At 58.8% G+C, this 18,480-nt stretch overlaps 1 protein-coding gene across 11 annotated transcripts in view; it reads right to left on the bottom strand.

The window, feature by feature from the left end:
* Window positions 1–6,810: 6,810 nt before the first annotated feature.
* RERE (arginine-glutamic acid dipeptide repeats) overlaps window positions 6,811–18,480 on the bottom strand; it is a 415,927-nt gene continuing 404,257 nt past the window's right edge. For 10 of the 11 annotated variants that reach the window (XM_078073818.1, XM_078073819.1, XM_078073817.1 and 7 more), the window contains 10 exons: window positions 18,032–18,124; window positions 17,429–17,628; window positions 16,065–16,226; window positions 15,438–15,551; window positions 13,851–15,181; window positions 13,520–13,742; window positions 12,502–13,222; window positions 10,573–10,719; window positions 9,849–10,029; window positions 6,811–9,500 (listed from right to left, as the gene is read on the bottom strand). In XM_078073818.1, the coding sequence (XP_077929944.1) occupies window positions 9,467–9,500; window positions 9,849–10,029; window positions 10,573–10,719; window positions 12,502–13,222; window positions 13,520–13,742; window positions 13,851–15,181; window positions 15,438–15,551; window positions 16,065–16,226; window positions 17,429–17,628; window positions 18,032–18,124 (3,206 nt within the window). In that variant the 3' untranslated portion in view covers window positions 6,811–9,466. The remainder of the gene's footprint in view (window positions 9,501–9,848; window positions 10,030–10,572; window positions 10,720–12,501; window positions 13,223–13,519; window positions 13,743–13,850; window positions 15,182–15,437; window positions 15,552–16,064; window positions 16,227–17,428; window positions 17,629–18,031; window positions 18,125–18,480) is intronic. The other variant, XM_078073823.1, reaches the window with a different exon arrangement.

Genomic DNA, 18,480 nt, shown 5'->3' with positions numbered 1-18,480 from the left:
CGGTTCCTAGTCGCGGCTCTCCCGAGGGCGCAGAGGTCACCTGGGGAGCGGGCTGCTCCCCTGGGGGTGGGGAGGGGGCTGCGAGAGTCGCTCATTGCCAGGAGAGGTGTATATGTAACTCAGCGGTTCTCACCTGGAGGCCATTTGGCACCCCCACCCCCACCCCGGGAAGACATTTGGCGATGTCTGGAGATAGTCTGGCTTGTCACAACTCGGGTGGGTGCCTACTGTCCCGAGATGCCTTAAACCTCCTGCAGTGACAGGACAGCCCCCACAGCGAAGAATGTTCCAGCCCCAAAGGTCAATTGTACCCAGAGGTGCCCAGAGCCTGATCTAACTGTGCGCTGCATCCCAGAATGGAGTTAGAGCATACAATGCTCTTGGGACATTCATTCACTCATTCTCCCACCCAGCCACTCCTCCGTCCGCCGGTCCATCCATCCACCCGCCCCGCAGATAGCCGTCGAGTGCCCTGGGCGCGCGGGCAGTGGTAGGTGCTGGGGAGCTGCGAGCAGGTCTCCGCCCTCGTGGAGCTGGTGTAGGAAGAGAGGCAGATCACGCACTGAGTTTCTGTGCCCAAGGATGGCGGTAAGTGCTGTGCCCACGAGCAGGGCAGGAGGACGGGGTGACGGGGTTGGGGAGTGGCCTACGCCAGGGAGAAGGGCAGTGCCCTGGTGAAGAGAGGAAGCCATCTGAGAACTGAGGTGGCAACTTGCTTGGCGTGTTCGAGGGATCGTAGGCTCCGAAACGCGTGGGTCGCAGCACGTCGGGGAGGGTGGGAACCTCACGGAGGCGGAGCAGACGCCCCGGTGAACGCAGCTCTGCCCTCTGACTTGCCCCACCCCCGGCACCCGCCATCTTCCAGTTGATGGACCTGCATGAATCTCTGACTTCTTGCGTCAAGGTCTTCCGCCATGTGGCTTCTCATCATCTTCCATCACTCGACGCCCCGAGCTGGCCCGTGCAGCCGGGCAGGCTCTTCTCCCCGAGCTGTGAGTGCTGGCCGTGTGTACTGGGCGGGGTGGGTCAGGGCCGGTCACTGTTGTACCTGCCCACGGCATGGAGCTGGGCCTGGCCCCCAGCACCCTCACTGCATGGTCCCTATATTCTGGGGCCACGTAGGGGACACTGATCACAAGTCCCCCAAAAGCAACGGGGATCCTGGGCCCGCCTCTGAGGAGTCTGGGGTTTATGGGCAGCTAACATGTCTGGTCATCTTTCTGACAAGTCAGGGACAGTAGGTGTAAAACCCCCAACCCTCTGCGGGGCACCTTACCCATCCCCCAACGTGAGCCACGGCCTCCCCAGTGCCATTGCCTACTGAGGTGGCTCCTCTGGGGTCCCTGGAGTCCAGGCCCCTGCTCTCTGTGCCCCCAGATCTGGCCCAGGATCTCTGCCCACTTCCCTGCCTCCGAGCTACCCTCCCCGTCCAACCTCCACCCTGCAGCTGGGGGAGCTATAAACATGCCTCAGTGCACCCCTTTCCTCTTAACACTTTCGGGGGGCTTCTCAGAGCCTAAGGAACCAGTCTAAACTCCTCCCGCCCCACCCGGGCCCTGCCTGTCGTCCCAAGCCCATGGCCTTCTGTGCGGCTCCAGCCCCCAGGACTCCAGCCAGATTCCGCTCTGCCGCAGATGTACTCCGAGCCTGTGCTCATGCTCTTCCCACAGGTGAGGACTTTCTTCCTCTTCGCTGCCCATCATCTTCTGAGTCATCGACTTAGATCGTCTAACACGCCACCTCCTCTGTGCAGCCCGCCCTGGTTGGAATCAGTTGAGTCCTCTCTCTGTGCCTTCATGTCATGCCATTTTACCCTTGGTAGTTACAAGCTAAGTGAGGCCGGTCTCATCCTCCCTGCTCCATGTGTAGGTGAAGCAGAGAGAACTTTGGTGACTTTTCAGTCACGCAATTCCTTTGGGCCTCCTGTTTGTCCCATGCTTTTCCTGGGACTCCAGACTCATCCTCCCCGCACTTACATTGCTTACAAGAGCTTTAGACGTTTTAGAAAATGTGGTGTCGGATGGCTGGCCCCTGGTCTGGGATGCTTTTGCCCAGAATCGTCAAATCTTCATGCAAGAAAGAAGGAAGAGGGAGGCTCCCCTCTCACTCCTGGCTTGCCAAACCTTAAGGCCTTCTTCCTAGAACTTTCTATGGAAACAGAGATTGGTCTTACACGTGGGAATCCGCACGGAGTCAGTGGGCGGAGCAGAGCCCTGGCCGCCCTCAGGCCAGCACCCAAACGCTGCCCTTGACCTTCAGGTCTATTCCCAGCAGATGGCAGGGGGAGCAACCACAGGATCCAAAGCGTGAGGCCCGGGATTCGCTGAGATTTCCACATCTCAGAGAATCACTCTCCGGACTTCACAATGGAGCTGTGATGATGGTGAGGATAGTGACCACTGCTCATGGGTCCCCAAGTCCTACGATGGGCCCTGCGGTGAGCTAAGTGCCTTCTGCAGCCTTCAGGCTGCATCCTCCCCGGCGAGGGGGTGGAGCTGGCCCGGCTCCATTTGGCAGGCAGACCTGGACCCAAGACGGGCGCCCTAAGTGCTTGGCCCAGGTCACACAGGGTCGCACGCTTGTACCGGGGAATCTGACTCCACATCTCACGCTGCTTAATGTTTCTGGAGGAAATGCTGAGCTGCCGTGGTCCTTCCCCGCGATGCGTCTTCGCCTGGCTACCGTAAGAGGAAGGGGAAGGGAAGCCTTCGCTCCGTGGGCCCGTGATAAGACTGACGCCCTTCAAGCCACTGAAACCGGCCACTCCTGACTTTCCACTCAGCAGACTTGAAAAACCAACTCCTGTGCCCTGATGTTCCTTGGGAATGAGCGCACCACTGCCCCTGCCCGCGGCCCACATGTGAGCAGACACTGAGTCGTGAAAGCACAGCCTTCAGCCATCTGGTTTGTCTTCCCAGACTGTTGGATTAACCCTGGGCCCTGCGCTGGGAAGCGGGGACTGGGCAAGGTGGCGTTCTCACACCCAGGCGCCCTGGGCCGCAGGTTTTGAGGGAATGTGCCAGAACGGACAACGGCCGGGGCCCGCTGTGCGCTGAGGCGCTCAGCTTCACACTACCTTCAGGTCATGCATGCAGGGTCTGCAGGGGCGTGCTGTGCCCTCGTCCTAGCCGTGAGCAGGCTGGAGGGCCCTCGAGCACCCTCTTCCTGAAAGTCTCGAAGGAGGAGGCACAGATGTCCTGAGATGGGGGCACAATTGGGGCACAGGACCCTTAGGGCAGCGGCAGCTCAGGGGGACTCTCCGGGGAACTTCTAGGGCCATCATGCTGGGAATCACCACTGCTGAGGTGATCACGGGGTGATCGCCACTCAGCCAATGTTTGCTGAGCACCTAGCGTACGGCCCAGCGTGGGGAATGCAGCTGAAAACCACAGAGAAGCACCTCCTGTCCTCCCAACAGCCTTTCCCTGCCGTCACATCCATTCTGCGCCCTGCCCATGCCACCCGCAGCCCCCAGCCCCCATCTCTCTCCCATGGTCCGGCTGTGACCTGTTCCAGTTGCCCTTTGCCCAGACCGCCCCACCCCTCCTCTCTGGCTGCTTGCCTCCAGGAAACATCTATTCTTTTACAAAATACGCATCACCATTCCTACACACCTCTCCCCTACATCGCAGGGGTGGGGACCTTTGGTCCCTGCGGGCAGAGCAGCGGAAGAGTGGCGCCAGGGCTTTACGGATGCTGCCACCTGGTGGTCAGGACCAGGAGCGGTCGCGAGGACCAAGGTGCCGCAGAGCCCGTGCAAAAACTAAGGGGAGCAGGGGCGACCTGGGAGTGACAGCTGGTGGACAGGCACGCAGGAGACCTCAGGTCTTAAACACCATGCCCTCCATAGGCCGGAAGGGTCTTCTAAGAAGTGCCTTCAGGTCTGTTTCTAATCTAATTCACTACGCTGGGTGTCCCACACCCTAGGGGTTCAACAGAGGCCACCACCGTGAAGCAGATCCCCCTCCCTGCCCAAACATCGAAGAATGGGGCAGACCAGGACCGGAGCCAGAGGGGCTGTGAGATCCCAGAGCAGGCCCAGGTGGTCAGGGGGAGGCGGGATTGGGAGACACTTGAGGGAGAAAGAGGGGTCACTTCAGGTGCCCCAGTAGTGACCAGCTCCCTGGATGGGGCCAAGGGCCCTTCTATCTCGTCACCCATGCCTACGACTCAACACCACATCCGGTCAGTGCACCGAGGAGCCTCCCTCTGGGGGGGCCTGTTCACTCAGTCAGCAAACATTTGCAAAGCAAGTGCCTTCCACACACTGGGACCAGGTCGGGGCGGGGGGATGCGGGCGCAGCTTCTGCAGCCTGGGTCCCCAATAGGCCAGAAGAAAACAATCACACACGACTTGGAAGCTGGTCCTGGTGAGGACAGCTACCAGAGGAGCTGCCTTGGGTCGGTCAGAGAATTGGGAGTCCGGACCGCGAGCTGCCAGAGCCCCCCAGGGCAGCTGGGAACCCAGTGAGGACCCAGGGAAAGGACACTTCAGATACCGAGACCTCCAGGGGCCAAAAATGCAGGACAGAGAGGCCAGGGAGGGTGGGCAAGTCCCGTGGTAAAGCACGCGCTCTTCCTGGGCCACGGGCTCCAGCCACAAGAGACTCTGTAGCTCCGACGGCCGGACTCCTGCCAGGCCGGGCCTCCCACCCGCAGTCCCAGGACTCCAGGGAGCTCGCTCTCCTGCAGCCCGAGGAGTCCCACTGGACAGCCGACCCCGCGGCCGCCTCCCCGGCAGGCTCGTCTGGCTGATTCTCCCTGGGAGGGGGCAGGGAGGCCAAGGTGTGGTGAGGTCTGCCCCTTGGTGTCTCCACAGCTCAGGGGTCAAGTGCAGGACAGATACTTCCACTGGTCGTGGGGCCTGTGGCTCGACCCCAGCTGTCTGGTGTAACTGGGCCTGTTCGGATTCCACAGCCTTTGAGTCCGGGAGCCGACTGGGTTGGCCGGGAGAGGCCGAGGGTGATAGCTGAAATCTGTGTTGGCGCCAGATCACACCGCTCAGGGTCTCACCGGTGAGGGGGCGACCCCCCAAATGTCTCGTGAGCTTCCACGCAGAAGCACTCGGGCCCCGACCTTCACCCTCAGCCCCTGCACCCACAACTGTTCGGCTTCACATGCCTGGTACTTGAGGGTCTCGCGACTCCGTGTCAACGTGGGAGGTCACTGCTGGTGCCCTGTTGTGCATCCTTACCCCGCGGGTAAGTGGCCTCAGCCTGCACAGGGGATGCGTACATGAGCCGCCCGGTTCACCTGAACTTACCACAGAGACTTCTCAACACGGCGACCACGCAGCCAGCCCTGCCGAGTGCCGTTTTCGTAACTCCCGCTTCTCAGCCCCCTGACCAGAGGGGCTGCTGAGCCACCATGCCCAAGCTGAGGATCCACCCACAGGGACTCCAGTGCCAGTTCATCCAAGCGGCAAGAGGCCAGGGCGCGGCCAGGGGCACGGTGGCTGGACGGCAGACGCTTTGTCCTCCTCGTGAATCCAGATGTCCGCTGCTGCAGGCTCTCGGCCCCAGAAAGGGCGCATGGCAGGGTGGGGACAACGGCCACAGCTGTCCACACCTCAGAAACTAGGACCACCTGTGCAGCTCTGATCCGAGGGTCTTTTCTGCAGCATAAACCTATACTTTCATTCAGACACTGACGCCTTATCCTTTAACCTACTTGGAATTTGTGGTTCATACATCTAGGCCTACCAAAGGCTGTTTTGATAAAGAGCGCGGTCTAGTAAGAAGTCGGCCGCTGACCCTTCCCTCCGCACCCCCTGCCACTCCCATCCTGCCTTCATGACCCAGGATGAGAGTCACTTGTGCCCCCCACGTCTGCTCTGGCAGACCCCTCAACTTCATCCCCAACGGGTTACCCAAGTCGCTGAGCAGGACTCCTGCTGTCAGAGAACACGGACCTGCTTCTAGGGGCATCGGTGTGTATGCCCCCCCGGGGTCCCCTGGCTGGCGAAACTGTCTCGTCTTCAATTCGGTAGTGACACAAGCCGTTCCCCAGGCCTTTACCACCACTAGGCAGTGTCGGCCTGGTTTGAGGGCAGTTTATCGATAGGGTTGTTCTTGCTCCGTCTCCCAGGGCATCTAGAAACCCATATTCCAGACGGAAAGGCAAGCATATAAACTTCCAGGGATAGTCTTGAAGCTTTACGAAAATGCCCGACAGTGTCCGAAAGCTCAGCCCGAATCCGTTCTGATGACTGCTGCCCCCTCACGGCCACACCCACACCCTGCAGGCCACCAGCTGGAATGCATCCCTTCACCGGAGGGCCACTCTGAGGGTGGGCTGCCACACGGGCAGGCCTCAGGGCGAGGCAGAGGGGGGACGGGAGGAGGAGGTGGCGGCCACTGCACCGGCGGGCAGCTCAAGACCTCTCCTCTAAGCAGGGAAGGAGCTACATGCCTGTTCACCATGGAGGGTGTCCACAAATTAGAGATGTGGGTGAGGGGCAGGGGGAGAAAGGAATCTGAGTGAGGAGAGGGTGTCCACGGTCCCAGTGCTGTCATCCCCCGGGCCCATTCTGCTGCCTGGGTAAGCTCATTGTGGGTCCCGATTATCTCAAGCCAGCAGGTCGGAGCATCCCCAAGAGCACTCACCACAGAAACCCTTCCTACCAGACACGGCAGGAAGAATCTATCCGGAAGGTGCTTTGGAGGGTAGGGAAGCAGTGTGCCAGAAACAGCTGAGACCCGAACTCTCCCCTCTGCCCCTTCCCCAGCCTGGGGGACCTAGGTAGGGGCAACTGCCAAGACCCCCACCCACTCCCAGGAATGAGACACAGTCCACTGGTGAACACCCAGCTGCTGTAGTGTAGCTTGGTTTTATTTATGTCCACAAATATTTCAAAAAAATTACAAAATACTCAAATGGAGAGAACACAGAAGTCACGATTTCTGGGTGTCTACTCTGTTTACACTGTGTTATCTCATGGCAAACTACTCATATATACACTTAGCTTCAAGATATATATAAACGTAGCAAATCAGGATGTACACTCTGCTGCCGCAGTGGAACATGAAGCTCAATCTGGACAACATTCAACAAGATACGTACAGAACACAGAAAAGCAAAACCAAACTTCAAACAAAAGGAAGGAAAATCCAAAAGGAAACCAAGGGGTCGGGCTTCAAAGACACTGTGAAGGTCTGGGGCCTCTTAAACAAACTGTGGCTGACCAGGTGAGGGTTTCAGGTCGTAGGTTCTTAAATGGAAGAATCTCAGTGCTTCACCTTGGGATATGGGGGAAAACCAAAACCTAACGAGAAAACACCTTCAGACAGTCTTCAAGTAAAGACTTCTAAGTACTTCACTCTGTCTCTTCTTTGGAAAAACGGATGACACAGAGAGGCGGTCAAGAAGGTCTAACTGAATGGCAGGCACTGTGTTCCACCAAAAGGAAAACAGAGATGCAGAGGAGGTGGGGGCCTCAGGCAGGAGCTGCAGGAGGGCCAGCCCTGCCCCCAGAGGAAACAAGTGCCTCCTGCCCATGTGGCCTGAGTTTGGGGACACAGGGCTCCTTTGAGCTCGCCTCCCTCTAAGGAGCTAAGTTAAGGCAGAAATGGAACAGGAGAAAATGAAAGAGAAAAGCGACAAACATTTCCAGAACATTCCTAGCAGACAAAACAATCCTGTCTGTCCCAACTGAAACCAAACATAGTTTTAATAGAAACTGGAAATGCCCCTGATGCAGGTTTGGGTCCGGAACCTGAATCTCAGCTAATGCCTGATGGCTTCTGGGTCAGCGCGCCAGCCTTCTGGTCCTGTCCCCAACTGAGCCCCAGTCCTGGCCACACCCCACACCCACCGACCCTCGTGCGCTCTGCCACGTCATCCGGCAGCTCTCCGATGGGACTACCATACACAATGGCAGAAGCGGCCCTCGAGTCTGGGGGGGGGATGGAACAGGAAAGATCGCACCCTGACAGAAGGCCGGATCCCCAGGTGCAGACATCCCCAGGTCCCCCGCCCTCCACCCTGGAGAAAGCACACCATGCCTGCAACTCAGAAAGGAGAGGTGGACGCTCCGCGTAACAGCCGGAGCCCTCAGACTGGCAGCTCCCAGGTGCAAGAAAGCCTGCCTTCTCATTCCACGTCAGCGGCTGCGACTCTTGTTCCTACTCCCAGGAGAAACAGTGGGATTCAAATGGTGTCCCCATCCGACGTGGGTCACCACGCATGGACCTGCTCCTGGGGGAGATGCACAGGCCACCACCCACAACCATGCCAACTCCGGGGCCTCCAGCTGCGTGGCCAGGAGGACCTGGCCTCCCCACAGGAAGATCCTAATGATGACACACACAAAAGAGTTTTGTTTTTTTTTTTTAAAAAAACAAATTCCTCTGGCAAGTGTGTGTGCTGAGTTCTTTGTAAGGAATGGTGTTTTCTTGAATTTTCTAGAATGTTTATGAAATTGTCAGAGTATTTAAAAAGGCAGTTCATCCAGAACAACCAAATGTGTGTGCATAGAAATCTAGAAGGAAATCTACAATCAGACACACAGAAACATGTGCTTTCTATCCTGCAGAGACAGAACAAGGTGGAAATTTAACTCCTGCACTCCTGGGACAAAATAAAAACGGTTTCATCTAACAGATATCCGCACCTCTGGCAAAGCACAAGCTAGGAACAGACAGAAGTGAAAATCAAGGCAGCAAAACAAAGAAACGGTCCGTAACATCATCCCTGCAGACCCCTGGATGCTCACTGCTGTGACCGCACCGCGTCCCAAGCCTCTGCCCGTTTGCAATTAGTAACGCCCATCTGCTCCCTTTAATTAAAGGGATAATTATATATAACTTTTTATTAAAAAATCAACTCTGTATTCTGTCAATAGCTGGTAGGAATTCACAATTAGTGACATGGCTGGAAAAAATAGATCAGAATAGTTTGTGGAAGAAAAAAAAAAATGCCATTCTAAAATTATTTATTTACAGACGTAAAAAGCCATGCTGCAGAACTTTCTCAAATTATGAAGATCTCCTACAATGTATTAAAATAAAAGTTTTTTTAAAAATTATAGCTCTTGGATTCCAAACTCATATGCCACCTATCTGCAAACCTTGTGGGTTCTGGAACACACGTAACTGAGTGTGTCTGCACGCACAGTGAAGGGTGTGAACTGGATTCTAGCACCTACCAAGAAATCAAGGAAGGAAAAGAAAACTAAAGCCAAACCCCAAGATTGCAGGGAAAGTTTTCTGAATGTTCAGTCCAGTCCAGGACTCACTAAGTTTCTGGGGGACTGTCATGCAGGGAGACCCAAACCAGTCTCAAGGAATCCTCTCTACAAACAAACACTATTATGCTGATAACATTTTTAGTGGTGGGGTTTTTAAATATATAAAGAAATCTTTAGAAGATATTCTTTTTGCTTTTGTAGCTCGTATTGTATGTAAAAAGTCCTGTTTCTCCCCCCAAGAATTGGGGTTTCCACAGCCAGCGCTAACAAATAAATAACTTATAACTGCTTGTCACCTTCTTTCTTCAGTCGACTAGAAAGAAAACAAAGGGAGAAAGTATTCAGCACCAGGCCTGGGAAGGTGGGACCAGGCATGCAGCTCGAAGGTGCAGATGACCGGAGTGGCCTCCCATGCAGGTGACCTTCCCCCCCCCCCTCCCTCCCATCAAGATGGCTCCGTGGGAGTCCCCTCCAGGGCCGAGAGGCCGGGGCCTGCAGAGCCATGGGGAGGAGTCTGGCACTTGCTGATATGGGAGGAGCACTGTGGGCACGGCCAGGAGGGGCGACCATTAGGCTGGGTCAGTGGCCCACAGGTGGGGTACATGGGAGCCTGGGCTCAGACAGCGAGCCCCCACCCCCTTCTGGCCCCGCCCCACCTCACCTGTAATAATCTTCCTGACTTGGTAGGTGGCCACCATGCATGTGGGGGTGTCCATGCAGCCACTGCTGTTCCATGGCCAGTCTCTGCAGCTCTGCTGACTGGGCATGCATGGCCTGCAGCTGGTGGGCTGCAGACATGGGGGGTGGGATGGCCCCAGGCAGGTCTCGGGGGTAGGGGGTACCTGCCAAACACAAAACAGCCTTCAATACAGACAGGCCAGGGGAGTGGCCAGGATGAGGCCAGCAAGGAGGTCAGGTCAGGAGACAGCCCTGCGGGGAGGAGCAAGAGCCTACTTACTCTGCAGGGGCCGTGGAGCAGAGCGCCCCCCCCCCCCCAGGAGAGAGAGGAGGCCCAAAGTACTGTCCCTTGGATCCCCTGACCCTGGGGGTGGAGGTCAGGGGAGGATGGAATATGCACTCCCTCGTCCTCAAGGTTTCAGGCTCTTCCTTCTTCACAGAGGCCCACTCTGAACTCTCGGTTTAGACTCAGCGCCTCTGTCACTCCTTCACCTCACACTGTCCTTGTCCTGGCTCTAAGGACTCATTTGTACTCATTCACCCCCAGCTCTCTGAGGACAGGGGTTTGCCTGCCTGGTTCCCAGGTGGATTCTTGGCACACAGAAGGTATTTGTTGAATACGTGGATGAATGAATGAATGAATGAACGGGACATCAGATACCAACCCAACTCTCACACCGGCCCCTCCTCCCCAGGCGCATTCTTACCAAACACTGGATGACGAAGCATCTCGTGCTCATGGGGGGGCTGTCCAAGCAGAGGATTGGGGAGGGTGCCAGGGGGATAGGGAAAGCGAGCCAGGTGAGGGCCAGCAGTCAGGGGGTCAACCAGTGGGTGCACTGGGCCTGCTGAACCTAAAAAAGAGGCAGAAATCCAGATGCAAGTGGTGCAGGGCCCTGGGGCTCTCGCCGTGTCCGCCCTCCTCGGCCGTAATTACCAGTGACTTCCGTCTCACCACAGCCGGCTCCTGGCCACCAGGGCCACCAAAAATCCTGACCCAAAGTGGCTGCTCCCACCCCAACCTGCAGAAAAGTTCCAGAAAGTATCACAGAGGTAAGTTCACACACTATTTCCTCCTCTTATTCCTGAGCACCCTGCACCCCTACAAGCAGAGTCTCCTCCACGCTGTTTTACTGAGAACCCTTGATCATCCGAGCCCACCTGGCCGAACACTCTAGGCCTGCCCTGCACCTGTCAGGTCCACAGGGACCCCAGGGCCGCCTCGCCGGCCCTTCACCCACAGAACCCACAGGGGGTCGGCAGAGCGGGTGCTGCCAGATGCTGCGTGCCGTTGGCAGGGAAGAGGCTCACTAAGCCCTGCTCTCTCCTCTCTGGGCCCTGGGCCCCTGTCCCTCCCTCCCTGCAGATGTCCCTTCCCACCTTCAAGCCCACTCCAAGTTACCTTCTTGACAAGGCTTTCTCATGGCTTTCTAATTACAACCTTGCTCCCAGCTCCCCTGTTCCCTCCCCCTGGTTAGCTGTCCTCCAGAACCCGGCCTGCTTTTCACACTCCAAGATACACTGCCTGCCCGCCTCCAGATGGGGACGGTAAGACGGACGGGCTCGTTACCAGCGTCTAGAGCTGCGCCTGACGTACCGCAGGTGCTCCGGAACTATTTGTCAGATGGACGAATGACTGCCTGTCCTCAAACAGCACTAAGACACATCCACTGGTTACACAGGGGCTTAGACAGCCCATGCCGGCTGGCATCAAAGTTCCAGGTGTCAGGACCATGGAGTGAAAGGGACAACTCCCAGGCTTCCCCAGAACGACCTGCCTGGACAGAGTCCAGGCTCCCCACATCAGGGCTCGGTGCAGAGGTGGAAAGCAAGGTGCTGCCCTCCCCACCTCTGGGCCCTGCTCTATCAGTCACCCTCCTCCCCAGCACGGAGGCAGGTCTGGCCACTGTGAAGTCCTGCATGTGGGCTGTGCCCTGGGACTCCACGGCAGGCCTTGGGCCCCGAGTGCAGCCCAGCTCCTCCCACCCCATCTAGCCGGTCTGCAGAGCGATAGACGGAGCAGGGACCCCAGCTGTACCTGTCTCTGCCTTTAACCCAGCTGGCCAGTCGGCAGAACTTTGGGAGCTCTCGTTCCCAGAACGGATGGGACTGGGTGGCCCTGACCAGATGAGCCAAGGCCCTGTACCCAAAGACGGAACAGAAGGACTGTTAAGTTCTCACTGAAAGATACCCTAGAGCCTCCCTGGGTGTCTCAGTTGCCTCCACCTGGGCTCCAACGCCCTGCCTTGCTCCTCAGGCCCCACTTCCTGCCTTTAAGCCGACTCCGGGAGCACAGGCTGCTTCCCGCTATCCCCAGCACCGGAGGCACGGGGCCAAGAACCTAAGCTTTATCCAGGAAACTGCAAGCAAAGGGCCCCAGGGTGACTCAGCGTTCTGGGGACTTGCAGCTCTGGAGAACAGAGGGGCTGGGCGGAGACAAAGGCTGCGGGTGAGGGAAGCAACGAGAGGGTTCCCAGACACACGCAGACCATTCTCAGCTCTGTCAGGAATGAGGGATTCCTTCAGGAAAGAACCGCCTCTGCTTCTGGACGGTGGCTCTGCCTCTGCCCTGTGCCTTGTTAGACCAGAACTCAACCCACAGCGCCCTCTCACAGCCCAGCCCGGGGGTCACCCACCTTGGTGGAGGGGGTCCTGCTGGTGGAGGTGGAGGTGCGAGTGGATGTGTGAGTGCTGGTGATGGTGTGGAGTCACGTTGAACATCTGCAGGCGGGCCAGAGGGTCGCTGGTCAGTGATGCCATGCGCTCGGCGTGGATCCGCTCGGCCGCCAGTCTATCAGGGTAGCTCATCTCGGGCCGCAGCTGGGGGCCCGCCAGGGCCAGTCTCTCCCTCTCCAGGGGGTTCAGGCCCGGGTGGAAAGAAGCAAAAGGGTGGGGGCCCGCAGTGGGGGGAATGGTGAGGGCGCTGTGCCGGGCGAAGTGCTCCATGGGGTTGGTGGCTGGGTGCAGGGGGTCCAGCTCCGGGGGCTTCACCTCGAAGCCTGGCTTCATCCTCTCCCGTAGCTCCCGCTCCCGGATCTCCCGCTCCCGGATCTCCCGCTCCCGGAGCTCCCGTTCCCGGATGGTGGGGTCCACGTTGTAGAGGCCGGGCATGTGGTAGGCCAGCAGGGGGTCAGTGGGGTTGAGGGGCATGTAGAAGGGGTGGTTGCGGTTGGTGGGTGACATGACGTGGGGCCGAGCGTACTCGCTCAGAGTCCGAAGGGCAGGCGTGTCGGGCCCGATGTATGGAGGCACCGCGGCAATGGTGGTTGGTGGCGGCTCGAAGGATGGCCGCATGTGGCCCGGACCACTGAGCTGGGGGTCGCTGAGGCGGCCCTCGTGGGCTGAGCTGGACGCCTTCTGCTGAAGGAAGGGAAGGTGTGAGGGGCAGGCGCTCACTCTGCAGAGCTGAGCCTGGCCCTGCTGCCATCCCGCACTGGCCAGCCAACGTGGTCCATCCACCCAACACCAAGAGCAGGCCCCAGCCATGGCCAGGGACAGGCTTGGGCCGCAAGGACATGGTCCAGCCGCTGCTGGGACAGTCTGCTTTGTGCCTACAGCTTCCCTTGTGCCCTGGATGGGGCTGTGCATCGGAGAGTGAGCCGCAGAGCAGAGCTGGGGAGGGACCCCCCGCTGCCTGGCTGACCCCCAACTCACGGCTGCTCTCTCTGCCTCCCGCTCCCGCTCTCGTTCCCGCTCGCGCTCTTTCTCCTTCTCCTTCTCGCGCTCCCGCTCCTCTCGTGCTTTCTGCTCAGCCTCCCGTTTGGCCTTCTCGATGGCCTCCTCCCTCTTCTTGGCCAGTTTGGATCCCGCCAGAGGCATGAAATACAGGTCTGTCCGCGCACACGAGTTGTAACCACGGTCCAGATGTTTGTAGAACCTAAAGAAGGCCACGTCTCTCGCTGGGGCCCCGCCGAAGCCGCAGCCTGCCCCAGCTGCCCAGCCCGTCCCTGCCCTGGCCGTGCCCGCATTCCTGGGGGGCCAGTACCTGGCTGACTGGCTGGCATGGCTGGGGGTGTCCACCACAGTGGGCTCGGGGGACGGGCTCCTAGGTGGGGGAGGTGGGCTCTCAGGCTCCTCAGCATCATCCAGAGCCTCTTCCTTGATCTGGACCGTGGGGAGCGGACACGCTGTCCCCCCGGGTACACTGCCTCCCGAGGGAACAGCAGCAGAGCAGGGTGCCTGGGCCGAGGGGCCAGGTCCCGCAGGTGGGGTGGAGGTGGAGGAGCAGGTTGGAGGGGTGATGGGAGGAGGTCCCCCAGGGACAAAGGGGTGCTGAGCAAATGGGGGCTGGGGGGGCACCTGGTGGAGGCCTGCTGGGGGGTGAGCGGCAGCAGCAGGAGGCAGGCTCTGGCTCTGGGTCAGCACTGGGGGCTGTGCAGGGGAGGAGGGCAGGGGCTGGCTCTGAGGCATGAGCTGCAGGGGAGGGGGATGGGCTGAGGGGGGATGGTGTGTGGACAGGGAGCTCAGGGGCTTCAGTGCTGGAGGGGGTGGGAGGTTGGCATTCATGGAGAAGGGCGAGGGCCCGGAGAGGTGAGGCGGGTGCTTGTGGGCTTGGGGGGCCGGCAGCTGGGGGATGGGTGTGGTGGGTGGGGGCTTGATGTGGGGCATGGCCAAGGGGGCCGGCGGCAGGGGCTGCTCCCGTGGGGGCTGCTGGGGCTGCAGCGCTGACTGTGAGGCTGCGGGCTGCAAGGAGGCGTGAGGGAGAGCTGACGCCTGGGAGGCCTGGGGAGGGAGGCCGAAGGGCTGAGGGGGGCCTGGGTGCTGCAGCAGGGGCCCGGCCTGGAGGCTGTGAGGGCCACCTGGGCCCTGACTATGCAGAGGGGGCTGGCTGTGAGGTGGGGCGGCGGTCTGGCCAGCTGGCACGGTCAGAGGCTGGAGCGGGGGATGTGGTGAGGGCAGCCGCTGTGGGTGCAGGGAGGGCGCCTGCTGGATATGAGCATGGGGAGCAGGAACTGCCGGGGCCTGCGGCTGGCCGGGGGGCTGGGAGGCCGAGGGGGAGCCCTGTGGAGGGCCTGCAGTGGCAGAGGGCGCGGGCCCTGGTGTGGGGAGCTGGGAGGTTCCTGGAGGGGCGGTGGAGGTCGCTGGAGGGGCCGCACCGGGGGCCCCCTGCAAGGCTGGGGGCTGGGCCTGCAGCATCTGCTGCTGGGCCGAAGAGTCCGAGTCGCTCTCGTTGTCCTGGGGGCTGGGGATGCTGGGGGACGTGCTGCGATTGTCCTGGTCGATGTCTTTGGGGTCACTGCTGCCCTCATCGTTGACGCTGCGGCTGTCCGAACTCTCTCCTTCGCCTTCCGATGGCGAGTTGGGCCGGCTGATCTCCTAGGGCCAGAGATGGCAGGGATGAAGCCCTGGGACAGCAGAGCCTCTTGCTGCCCTGCGTTGCTAGCGAACAAGGCGGCAAGCCTGGCCCCAGAGACTGCAGGTCCTCCTTTGACCCGGCCAGTCTCGGGAACCAATCTAGGTCCCTCCCTAGGAGATGGGGCCCCACTAGGCCCCAGGAAGAATGTGGGCTCCAGGCCTCTCAAGGGGCGTGAGCTGCCAGCCACAGTCACAGTGGCTCAGCTGCGCAGCTCACCTGGGTTTTCGTCTTCTTGGAGCTGCTCCTGTCGGCCTCCTCTGTATCAGAGGCCACCTTCTCCCGCTGGCGCTTGGTGCTCTTCAGGGGGGATGAGGCCTCCTCCTTCACCTTCTGCGGTGGGAAAGCCCAAGAGGGGCATCAGGCCAAGGGAGGATGTCCCATCAGCCTCAGCGGGTAAATGACCATGGTTTGCTGACACCTTGCTCCCGAATTCGGAGCTCCATCTCCAGAAGCAAGAAAGCTCTGGAAGGGACTAGCTGAGGCCAGGAAAAAACAAGTATCTGGGGGTGGAAGTAACTTGGCTTGGGGGGTGGGAGGGCGGGAAGGAGGGAGGAGCCTTTCCAATTACACCCTACCCTTTGCCCCTGAGGCCTTGGGAAACTCAAGGCAGAGACGGCCCCCAAAGGTCAGTGCTGGGAGCTGCACTGGACCCCCTTTCTCCAGACCCTAGACCCCAGGCCGCAGTCTGCAGCCCTAGTCTAGGGCAATGCTGATGCCCAGGGAGCCTCCAGGAACATCCTGCAGCCCTTATCTGAGGGAGCTGAACATCAACTCCAGCAACCTGGGGTTTTAATGAGAGGCAGGGCCAAGCAGGCCCACCACCCTTGGGGACGGGCACCTCACCTTGGCTGACTTCTTCACTGTCTCTGCTTTACTATCATTGCTAGAGGTGCTGGCAGCGCTGGGCGAGTTCCGGCCACTGGAGCGGATGTCTTCATTGATGGGCGAGGCGCGACCATCAGGGCTGGCTGGCTGCTTCTTTCGACCACTGCGCAGTGTAGACATCTGCCCACCCAAACCGGAGGCTGGTGAGACTAGACCCCAGCACACACGCAGGAGCCTCAGGAGCAGACCTCACCACCAGCATTATGGCAAATACCAGGCCCTGGCAAGCACAGGCACCTCTGGCTGTCCCTCGCTGTGTGGGGGGTCAATATGGAGCTAAGGGAGGAGGGGGTGAATGGGTGGGTTCACATGGAAAAGAGCAATTCTTAAACCCAAAGCACTCATCTCTAGGGATGGTCCTGGATATTGTGTGGTAGAAACGAGCAAGATTTTCTGAGGGGCAGAAGTCAGCGAGGGCCGTCTACTCTGCCAAGTTCTCCAGAATGACAATCATACGCTCTGCTTCAAATCACCTCACTCTCTTTATTCCACAGAACTGCCTACTTCCTCACCCAAACCAAACCAAACACCTGCTGATTTCATCTGCCAGTACGAGAAGTGACCCAAAGGGAGAAGCTGTCAAATAATGTAGCTCAGCTCCTAAAACCACAAGCACTTGAGCACGTTTCTGCAAAGCCATGGGGCTCAGAAGAGATGGGGGGACAATGATTCACGTCAGTCCATCTGCCGGGTGGCCTGGGAACAAGCAGCCTTGACAAGATGCTAGGGTCAGAGGAAGGTGAACGGTGCCATCTACATGCCTATAAGGGCCACTGGGGAGGCCAGCCACAGGGAAGGGCCCTGGGGCATTCCCCAGCTCCCAGGCTGGGAAAACCCTTGCTCCCAAAGGTCCCTGCTGCCACATTTCCAACCTGGAAAACAAAACCTCTTTATGAAAAAGGCTATACAGTGAGGAGATAAATGTACCAAAAGTTTCTAAAACTGAATCAAATATTAGGAAAAAAAAAAAAAAGCACCTGCAAGTTTTAAATAGCAGCAAGATGTCACACTACAGGTGGGCCCAGGGTCCAGAGGAAAGTCGGGAGACTTGGAAAGCCTGCACTGAACCAGACACTGATACCTAAGAGTTCTCTGTAAAAGTAAGCTCAGGACGTGCACCCCACTGACGACACGAGGCAGGGAGGGAGAAAGCAGAGGCTCTTTCCAGACTCACAGACAAAACAAATACCTTTGAGCCAATCACTTCTTTAAGGGGGCTGGTTCTCTACCCAAAATGAATCGCTTCCCAACCTCCTGGGAAGCACAAGCCCCAGCATCCTAGTAACCTGAAGTGGCCCGGGTCGCCTGCCCTGAGGACTCACCGAGCCACGACTGCGCCGAGTCCTCATGCTATGCTTCCCACTGAGCCCATCATCTTCCTCTTTGACAGGTTTGAACATGAATGGGGGAGGGTCCACGGGCTTCTCAATGGGGGGGAGCTCGCCGTATTTCTTGAAGTGGATGCGGCAGTCTGTGCAGAGCAGGATGTTCTCCCGGCCCCCGTGGTGCCAGTCTTTGGAGGCTGCGTGAGGGAAGAGGAATGCGGGTGGGGGGCCCTTCCATGGGCTCAGACAGATGCCCATCACTCACTCTGCTGCTGCCTGCTCTCTCCCAGGGCGGGAGAGCATTTCAGGAACATCCACCCCCTTCCCCAATCTCATGGTGCCCGGCAGGAGATGGCAACAGGCTTCCCAGAAACACAGGTACCCCAACCCCGACCACACTGACTGTAAACGGGGGAGTGACACAATATACAGATTTCTGCTTTCTCAAGTAACCCTGAAGCACAATGCAAATGTCAAGCCAGTGACACTCTGGCAGGTCTTCAACTGGATTCATGAAACGTTCAGAACCTGAAAGTGCCTGAGCCTGGCCTGTCTCGGTGAATGCTCCCACTGCTCCCCCCACCCCCGATCCCCACTTACTGGTGGTAAAGCAGTGGCGGCAGGCGTACCCCTTTAATTCCTGCTCGCTGTCTTCACTGTCAAAGTCATCCTCGCTGGCTGAACTCAAGTCCACTGGGCATGGCAGGAACACAACAGGGGTGGGGGAGAAACCATCATGCTTGGCCAAGACCGGGACCACCTGTGACCTGCCCCAGGCTCTAAGCCACCAGTCAGAGCGGCCTGGAAGGCTGAGGTGAGGCAGTGTGCATGAAGGACCACTCTGAATTCCTCAGGGCCAAGAGATCAGAACGAAGAACCCGTGTGCGGTAGGTGCCAAGGGTCTGCCCTACCCTATTTTTGGAGACTGGTGTCACACCTACATCCTGGCGTGGGAGGCACTGATGCCCACAGCTGGGAACGTGAACAGGCGAAGTACGGCCATACACAGTCCCTGACATATCCAGGCATCCTGAGGAGCTCCCTCTCCA

This window comes from Halichoerus grypus, chromosome 5, assembly GCF_964656455.1.
Source record: "Halichoerus grypus chromosome 5, mHalGry1.hap1.1, whole genome shotgun sequence".
NCBI classification, from domain to species: Eukaryota; Metazoa; Chordata; class Mammalia; order Carnivora; family Phocidae; genus Halichoerus; species Halichoerus grypus.
This window is presented reverse-complemented; position numbering and strand designations above follow the sequence as displayed.